The 9,951-nt window shown below is 38.3% G+C and overlaps 1 protein-coding gene across 5 annotated transcripts in view; it reads left to right on the top strand.

Moving 5' to 3' along the window:
* pbx1a (pre-B-cell leukemia homeobox 1a) overlaps positions 1–9,951 on the top strand; it is a 50,996-nt gene extending 41,045 nt beyond the window's left edge. For 3 of the 5 annotated variants that reach the window (XM_010766330.1, XM_010766332.1, XM_010766331.1), the window contains 4 exons: positions 763–922; positions 1,812–1,924; positions 4,067–4,156; positions 7,986–9,951. In XM_010766330.1, the coding sequence (XP_010764632.1) occupies positions 763–922; positions 1,812–1,924; positions 4,067–4,156; positions 7,986–8,078 (456 nt within the window). In that variant the 3' untranslated portion in view covers positions 8,079–9,951. The remainder of the gene's footprint in view (positions 1–762; positions 923–1,811; positions 1,925–4,066; positions 4,157–7,985) is intronic. The other 2 variants (XM_010766333.1, XM_010766334.1) reach the window with 1 other exon arrangement.

Below are 9,951 nucleotides of genomic sequence, written 5' to 3'. Positions count from 1 at the left end.
TGAGTGTGTGAGTGAGTGAGTGAGTGAGTGAGTGAGTGAGTGAGAGAGAGAGAGATATAGAGAAAGAGAGGGAGAGAGAGAGACAGAGAGACAGAGAGACAGAGAGAGAGAGAGCACAATAAATCATGTTATTATGAATACATTTGCCTCCAAGTCCTGCATGAACTGTGCATAGACTGTATTTTAACATTGGTCATATGGTGGTACTTGGAGAGCCAACTATTTTCTCAGGTGGTACTTGGTGTAAAAAGGTTGAGAACCACTGGTGTAGGCGATTGAATGGAACAAAATCTATTGTCATCTGTGTTTTTAAAACAGATTTAATTGAAAGATACAAACTGTATTTTTCTAATTATAAAAAACATGTACGTTTAATATTGAGAGCACTGCTAAATGTGCTGGATAAAATGTATATCTATATGTAATGTCTGTTCATATTATTATTTGTATGGCGGTGTTTTTAATTGAGAAATGTCCAGTCAGAAGGGTTCCACGTAATCTTGGTCATAGCATGCAAAACAGTTTCCAAATGATTTTCTTTCTAGCCCAGTGGTTCTAAATTGGATTGAATTTATTCAATGATATAAAAGAAACAAATACCACTGGACTGCAGTCATTGTACATGTTAGAAATCGTTGAGAATAGAAACACATTAAAGCCTGAGTGCTTATTTCCCCTGTGGTCATCTTGATGTGTGCATGGATATCAGCTTAAATTCATTACGACTCAGCAGTTGTGTTTTGTCATTGTTTTTTTTGACAGGTATCAAACTGGTTTGGGAACAAAAGAATCCGGTACAAGAAAAACATCGGCAAGTTCCAAGAGGAGGCCAACATGTACGCAGCGAGGACCGCCGTCAGTGCAACCAGTGTGTCTGCTCAAGGCAGCCAGGCTAACTCCCCATCCACCCCCAATTCAGCAGGTGAGCCCCGACAGACCAATGAGTTATAATACAAATAAACTCTATAGTTAGAAGAATAAGAAAACATTAGCAGATAGATGATCAAGAGCACTATAAAGTTCTTATTCTTTGCACCTGATCCCCAACTCAAGATCTCTGGTGGTTTTTTTTCCAACAGAAGGACTCTCTCCTTCTTTCTTTACTAACACAGTAATATAATGAGGCTTTCTCCCTCTTCCATCTTTTTCCTCCTTCCCTTTGCCGTCTGCCTCTCTCACTCATGTTCTCCGTCTCTCCCTCCCTCTCTCTCTCCGTCTCTGTTATTGACCTCTTGGTCTTGTGGACGTTAATTTGTCCTGCCTCTTGTCCGGTTGACCCTGTGCATGCCATTAAGCTGCTCAGAGGGCAAGCGGAGTCTTTTGTCATATAGAGACTTCGCAACTGTATTGGATTAGGACCGGGTGTTGAAATCAAGTTACGCGATGGTCTCTTTACATCTGGGGAGCTGGGGTCCATTAAAGGACGAAGACGATTCTTTGGGTCTTCCTGCGGATCAATTATGACTTCCTTAATGAAACACTAGCAGCACGGACATTTAACAACAATACAATCCATACGTTTTAACTGGACTTAAACAGTTTTATGATGATTTTCTGTCTCATGGATCTTGCTGGTTGATTTTTCCTTGTAGATTAAGCTTCAGTGATATTCTGTAGCATGTTAGCAGAGAAAGCCTTTTTCATGATGCCGGCAGCCCCCACCAACTAACCCACTCAATGCACTTTTGCTTAAGCATGACCATTTTAACTCCTTTTTCTCTTACTCTTCTCTTTCCTTTGTCTCTCTCTTCTCTTTCCTTTGTCCTACCCTCTTGCTCTTTTCCCTCTTCTCTGCCTCTGTGTATTCTCAGGTTCTGCTGGCTCTTTTAACATGTCAAATTCCGGAGACTTGTTCATGAGTGTGCAGTCCCTCAATGGGGACTCGTACCAAGGGGGGCAGGTTGGGGCCAACATACAATCCCAGGTAGGCGCCTCTCCAAGCTTACACCCTTTTCCACCAAAGATATGTAGGTTTTTAAACATAAGAAAACCTGCTAGAAAATAGTAAATGTACTCCTTTTCTATTTCTAGTAGATGAGTAAGAATTTCTTTTTTTGCCGTGTCAAGTCTTTAAAACACCGGAAAGAGGGTAGATTATAAATGGTGGTTAATATTTTTATTATTATTTTTATATTTGTCACTTATTCAGTCTCTCCTGAACCATAGTTGCTGAATCTTGTGGAAAGACTAACAAAAACGTTTTTGACGAGATGTTTTTTTGAATGAAGTGTGTGTTATAATGGTCAGCGAGGTAACATTAATGTTGTTGTCCAAGGACTCTGGTGGCTTTAAGGAGAGGATATTAATTGTATTTTTTGTACTTAATATACTTTTTGTACAATTACTTATGATAATTGCCCAAATCCCTGTTGATTGTATTAATTGCTATACAAATAACTATAATGTGTCTCATAGCATGGCACTAGAAAAAGGGAGACAAAAATGAGATCCTCCACCTGGGTGTAATGTATCTATCACTGCCGATCGGTGCTGGAGCCGATAAATATTTGTGACTACTGCAGAATCATTTATCGCTGGAATGAATGCCGAATGTGACCTTTCATACTGAAAACAAATGGCAGGTGTGAGTGGGTTTTTTTTGTCCAGTGGGAAAAAGGGGCTTTAGTGACTGAAAGTCGACAAACTCTTGAGATCGCATTTAAAATGGTTCCACCTCTGTCCGGTCTGGAGTGCAGATGCCAACAGTAACTTGACCTACACAGTGCAACAAAGGTTACACTTAGCCTGAAGCTCTACATTAACGTAGAATTCATTGTCAACCCACAATTGAGTAGACGACTGCAGACAGTTTTGGAAACGGTGCAACACTCATCAGCACTCCTGACAAGAGTTCACATAGCCACTGGTGCACTGCAGCGCCCTGACCTTGCCCCAGTGGACAGTGATGACCAGCACAATGTTTCTCAGCGTTACAACTCTCACCATAAATTAAGGAATCACCACCCGTGGTAATATTCTCATTTGGTTTCGGTGCTTTTGGCATCATTTCCCTATCCCTCCATCCCCCCTTTTCTATTCAGATCAGCTCTCCAAACGCTTTAGGTCGTTAATGAATATGCAAAAGGGACGAGCCTCATAAGAGGTAAAGAGGTCTTCAGGGTTAGCCTTTTAATTATTAAAACTCATGTTCCTTTAAAAGGGTTATTGTCTGAACATAAGAATGGCCTCGCTCTCAGGGTTTCACAATTAAAAGAAAGCCAAGACAAAAGATGAAGTACAACTTCCCCTTGATTGGCTTGTTGAGTTTTTTTGTTGGGAAATCCCTGAGGCAGGGGTGTTTTCATGCATAACCCGAAGGGCTACAGTGGTGAATCTGCAAAGGACATGGAAATGAAAGACTTCAGTTGCACCACATTTTTATTGGCAGCAACAATGGGTTAACATGTTTTAATGAGTAGACTCATGAGATCATACATTTATTTCAATAGATCATTTAACAGGGTCACACAGACTGTTGGGCCAGAGTTAGAGGTACAGGGAATTTGCATCTGCAGTCCCTTGGCAGGTAGATATTAAAAAACAATTCATACAATTAAAAGCAATACACTAAATTTAGAAATATACACATATCCATCCATCCATCCATCTTCTCCCGCTTATCCGTGGTCGGGTCGCGGAGGTAGCACATATATCACACAATACACAACCATACCAAAAAACGATGGAGTCTGCTTGTGTGCCATTGAAAACAAGCCTCTATGTCTGCTTACACAGTGAACAATATTGTGAGTAGTGTGCAGCTACACGTAGAAGAATGACTCACCGTTACATTTGTAATGTCTGATTTTGATGTGTTATTAAAACACAAATACAAATAAATGAATAACTAGTTACTCATTGTCATTTTTCTTGTTCTTTTGTCCTTTTGCAACGTCTGTTATCCAGCTTGTAATAGCAGCCAAATCATTCAGATTCGTTGTTTGTAACCTTTTCCTGTTTATTGTACCCTTTCACTATCAGACTGACCTTTCCTTGTGCATGGCTGTCTTTGTTATCCAGAGCTTTTGTCTGACCAGGCCTTTTGTCTGTGTCCCTGCCGTTCCAGGTGGATACCCTTCGCCATGTTATCAGCCAGACCGGAGGATACAGTGACAGCCTCGCTGCCAGCCAGATGTACAGTCCACAGGGCATCAACGTAAGACCTGTAAACAATCTCCTTCTGTCCTCCTCTACATTTCCTCTGCTGTCTCACTTTGAAATGAATCCAAGATGTGTATAATCAGGGTAACGTACAAAATGTATTGCGATACAATTGCTGATTGCCTGTTAAAATTGTTTTGTGAATTACCTAATCCAAGGATTTAGTAACATGGTTGCTTTGTGTTACTTTTGGATGACTTAATAACAAATATGCAAACAAAGACAAGATGAAAGAAAAAACTATCAGAAACCTTTTTTGAAAACTTGCAAGTAGCAAGAGAAAAAGTAGTAGTTAAAGGAGAAGAGCTATTCTTCTTCTATCGTTGTTTTTACATGCCTTATGAGAAAACTGGTAGGCAAACTGTAGAGGGGGATTATATTTGACCAAGCTTTGCTTTAAATACACTAGTCAGACTTCATTTTGATAATGATTTAGGCACGTGCACACGCTGGAAGCCGGAACGTGCCCATTACTGTGATGTTGCTCACTTTTACTTCTTTACATCTTCCCTTTAAGGAATCAAAAATGTACTAAAGGTTACATCCTTTTTTTCCCTTATTTCTGAAACAGTGTATAGCTTGTTTTGTAATCCTAATTATATAATACAGTTCCATATCCTTTGTTCCTTCCCATGCCTGTGTATAATATTGGGTAATTCTGCGTGTGCGTTGAGGTGCCACTTAGCAGAGTTCGGGCTGTGGTCCAGCCGGTTGCCCCCCCTGCTCCAGTCGTGCCCTCAGTGGCAGGAAATGAGGCAGCTACCAGGCTGAGGAGCTGGACACGCTCCTGGTCTGTCGTAGGATATTAGCGTTAGCGAGACACCTGCAGTCGACAGGAACAAGGACACAGGTGTCATCATCCCTCCCGACGCTGCTCTAACATTGGCATCATAGGGCAAATCATACCTCCCAAGATCAGCTAACAAAAAAAGTTCCAAGTTGCTCATTCTTAAAATAACTATTTAACTAGCCTGTCTAAGGCCGGGTCGGTTTTCTCCACGTTGGGCAGGGCGGGGCGGGACATGGCAACACTGGAGGCGATGTGTTCGCATGTAGATCCATAGCGACAGGCTGCGCGGGGCTGAACAGAATCAATACGACAGTCACAGGGACACGAGGAACGGGGCTTTGGGCTAACAGTCCAAGCACATTGGTTGAATCATTCATCCACAGGAATAGCGGCACTGACAGCCAAGTCTGCAACACCCCCCGTGCTAAAATAAGAATATGTAGGCAGCAAGACAACATACAACTGGCACAACTGGAAATAGGTGTTCAATGTAGACAACATCCTTAAAACAAAAACATCCAATCTAGCTAGTAGGATTTTGGGCTTGGGAACAAAGACAATCCAATTGCAATACTGACTATAAATAAAAGTATTATAAATGACTGGTCCAAGTATGAGTATTAGTACATTAGTATAAAGTCAAAGAGTTTAGCCTCCAATTCTGCAACAAAAAAAAAAAGTGAACTTTAAAAAGGCCATTAGGTTTTTAAATAAATCTTACCACTGCTCTGAAGTTATTCCCAAGATACTTACAAACCCTTCTAACCATCTGGACAAAAAAATAACCTTTGTGTTCCGTCATATAAAATATTTTAACGTATTTTCTATCCAAACAAGAATGGTAGTTAGAAATGTAAAGCTTCAATGATTTGTCGATTTTCAGAGATATAGTGGTAAAACTAGGACTAAATAGTTTATTAAAGAATGAATTGCCTGATTTTATTAAATATCCTTTATAAGAATAGCTTCAACAATGGCATATAACCTTAAGTTCAACCAATCAAAGTAGTCTATAATACAATACTATTATAATCAAGACACATAAATAAGAAATATCCATGAGGAATTCAAATATGATGCTGTGTTATGATGTTTTTTTTTCTTTCGGATTTGCCTTAATCATTATAAAACTAATTGTGGCAGTTTATTGCGAAATATATTTAGGGCTACATCATCCAGCCCAAGTGAAAATAATCATTTATCAGTCTCACAAAAGAAAAATAGAAAAAAATATTGGTGTTGATGAAAGCAGTCTTTAATAGTTAGTTTATAATAATTCAATTTTGAACAAAAATTGCAGTGTTTCGGTAAAGCTAGTGAACTAAATGTTGTTTCTTGTATTTATTTAGCCGAGATAATATTTTTCCCTCTCAAGATCTACTGACTGAACTCTCGTGGTGCACCTCTCCTTCTTTATCCTTGACGGCAATTACACCCCTCAAATTGCTGGTGGGTGTTGCCTCGCTCAAAGACTGGAAATGTTTTTTCCCTCATTCTTTCTTTTTTTCGCCTCTTGCCTCTGAATGCCGTGATAGACAGTCTTTACGCCAAATTACAGGGTTTGGAAATAAGAGGCTGCCAAAGCATGTCCCCAGTTCCACTAATAGCGTGGAAATTGCAATTAATGTTCTTAATGGTCTTGAGTCAACCTTTTATCACGATTTGAGAAGGGCTCCACTTTAAAGAGCTATTTTTTCATTGTGATAATTTATTCTTTTATCAACCATCTCAGGGGTGTATTCTGAGATATATGAAAGGTCTGCATATTCTGTGTTTCATCTCTTCTGTTTATCTCACATTATGTCAGCCGTTTCCAGGAAAAATGTAGGGAAGTGTCGCTATAATATTGTTAATGAAGAGTCTCTTAAAAACAGTGTTTGTCACTTTTTCTTCCTGACTGTAAAGTAGCAGTTGGACAGAAATCACTGCTATTGAGTAAGCTTTCATATTCAAATTTGATTTGTATTAGTTTAAGGCCCAAATACACCTACTCAAAGCTACTTCTATCTGAATTTGAAGCTGTTTTCCCATACTGTGCATGAGCAGAGCGATGCAGTATATATTCATTCATTTTAAATAAAAGATAAAGATGGGGATATTCTATACTTCTGTTATTGTCAGAAGATCTCGTCAAAAAAGAACATAACAAATAATTTGATAGTGTGTCTCTCCATAAAGCCACAGCAAGGAGAGGATTAGCTTAGCTTAACACAAATACTGGCAACAGGTAAAAAAAGATACTACGGTCTCCAAAGGTAACTAAATCCACCTACCACTACCACCAGCTTCAAAGGTTGCTACTCCTGATTTCCACATTATATATATTTTTAAATCTGTACGAAAGCTGAAATGTTACTTGGAGTTTCAAAGACTGGACTATTTCAAAGCTTGCTGCGCAAATTTCCTTTATTCTTGACAACCCCCCTCGGGTTTATTATACGGCCTAAACAAAAAACGAAATACCATGTACTGTAGTATGCAATGCATACAACTAGTGGTAAAATGTGCAAAGTGCTTTCCTCAAAATATCCAACTATTCTATTAAAAAACGGCTGTAAATATTTTATAAATATATATAGTGCATTCATAAAAAATAGCTCAGCTCAGCTGGCCAATGTTGTTTTGTACTAAAAGAGAATTAAAATGAAAGGTATAGTTAATATTTTCATTAGCGGATTGATACACATTTGGTGCTTTAGTTAGTATTCACTGCAGAAGAACAGCTTATGTGGGATGACTTAAAACAAACAAAAGTGTCTGTTTTATTGGTCAGAAAAAATGGCGTACAGCCCAGGATTGTGACTGACTGATATTATGTTTTTAATCGTTTTCCAGAAATAAGATGAATCAGGCTCTACGAAGGCAATACTGGGATCACTTTATTGTTTGCTTAGGTGTTCATGGGATTTGCTTCCAGAAAGAAAAATATAGGATAGTGCCAACCTTGTCCTTAAAGACACTTGTATGCCAAACTGGTATCAAACAGTACAATGTGATACCATGAAGCTAAGTACTTCCTGTCTTATCTCCACAGACAAATGGTGGCTGGCAAGATGCTCCGACTCCTTCGTCAGTGACTTCGCCCACAGAAGGACCCGGAAGCGTTCATTCGGATACTTCCAACTGAATATATCCATCGCTCCACCTCATCTACAAAAGAAAACATGGACTGACGTTGCTATTCACAGTATTAAACAAAGGAATTCACTGCCCCACAGTTTGGAGAGGTACTGTGAAATCCTTACCAGAAAAAAGTAATATTTCCTCTGCTTATAACGTTGGACATTTGGGATACAAACAAAAGGTTTCACAATAAAAATCAAAACAATACCCCAATCAATGGAGACATTTGTACAGATTTCACATTATATTCAGAGGGCTGGAGTTACTTATCACTTGTAATGTTTTCACCCATTATGATGAAATGATATGATAAAGTAAATAAATCAAATCATTGGTTTTAACTGAAAATACTTCATTCTACCTCTCAGCCACTAAAAAAAAAGTAGAAAAAATATGTCAGTGACCATTATTTGTTTTGTAAAAATGAAACTTTTGTCTTTGCAAGCAAGGGGCACATCTTCTTACTTACATTTTGTTGTCTCTCACCTATTCTATGGTACGCCATTTAGACTTAAATATTGCTCAGTTGTTTACAATGTGTGCTTGATAAAAGTATGTTCATCTTCCCCTCTGTCTCCGGAGAGTCAAAACAGAGTTCTGTCAGGAGATTTTACCTCTAAGGTAACCCTGTGAAGTATGTTATCTGTAAAACAATAAATAAATAATTGTCATCAAATCGGACAAGCTTGACATCATTCATTAAGATGTAGAATATATCACCTTAAAAACTATATTTTTCACTCTGTTGGTTTTGGTTCTGCAGCATATTGGTAGAGTGACAGTCAAAGAAATGCAGGACTCACTGATGCAAAGAGAAAAACAGGATTTTTGCTTCATGCTGGACAAGGAGAACACTTTTTTTGATTTACTTGAATTCTTTATGACATTTCCTATTGTGTTCCACCACCGCCACGACGGAAGTTTTTGACAATGCCAAAATGCTGATGTGACCAAAACAAAACCATCAAGAAAAGTGTGTCATCATGGAGTCAGTTATAATATATATTCTCTCATCAAATAGATACAGCATTATGTCTTTTTCTTCTCATCCTAATGACTATCTTCTGTCATGTAGCTCTGGTGCTACAACCAATTGAATAACACTGTCCCTTAGAAAGAAATACGAGAAGAAATATCACTTTCTACGGAAGAGAAAGTTTATCAAGAGCGTCTGTAACTGAGTTTGTTTTACAATACATAGCCACAATCCACTTAAACAGGGAAGTCATTATGTTAATAGTTTTACGGTGGATCCTTGCTCCTGAATCTACAGCACAGGTCCAGAAATGCTTCAGCATGGAGCCACCAATCAATGCCATGAAAAAAACATCTGGACGTACCTGAACTGCTGCTCTCCTGCTCTGATGACGATATAATATTATGTTTCTCGTTTTAATGAATGGTGTCCTCTTCTGGGCGTTTATTTACATAGAAAGCAAGTAAATATATGACTCTGCTGGTACTGCTTAAGTAACCCTAGAATTGAGACCAAAACAAAGGTAGATATTTGAATTCATGCTTGTCTAAGTACCATTAAACTGATTTATTTCAGTATCAAACATCTATGAACATTGTAAATGTTTCCCATTAAGCACTAAATAAGGGATAAGTCATGTCAAATAATGTGTCTTCTGAGCAGTCTAACTTTGTTTATAGACACTTTTATGTTGTGTTATGGCCTATTTGTTTTTTGTATTTTGTTATTTTTTAATGGTATGCTAAATGTAGACTATTACTTTGTTTGTTTTGCTTTACTTCTCTCGTGAATTAGCTCATGAACTTTCATCATGTGTTTATGTGCTTCATTGTGCTTGACTTGCTTTGTTGGAAAGAGTTTTCGACACATTAAAAATGATATGTAATACATCAAGATTATA

Source organism: Notothenia coriiceps, unplaced genomic scaffold, assembly GCF_000735185.1.
Source record: "Notothenia coriiceps isolate Sejong01 unplaced genomic scaffold, NC01 NC01_scaffold00003305, whole genome shotgun sequence".
Taxonomy (NCBI): Eukaryota; Metazoa; Chordata; class Actinopteri; order Perciformes; family Nototheniidae; genus Notothenia; species Notothenia coriiceps.
This window is presented reverse-complemented; position numbering and strand designations above follow the sequence as displayed.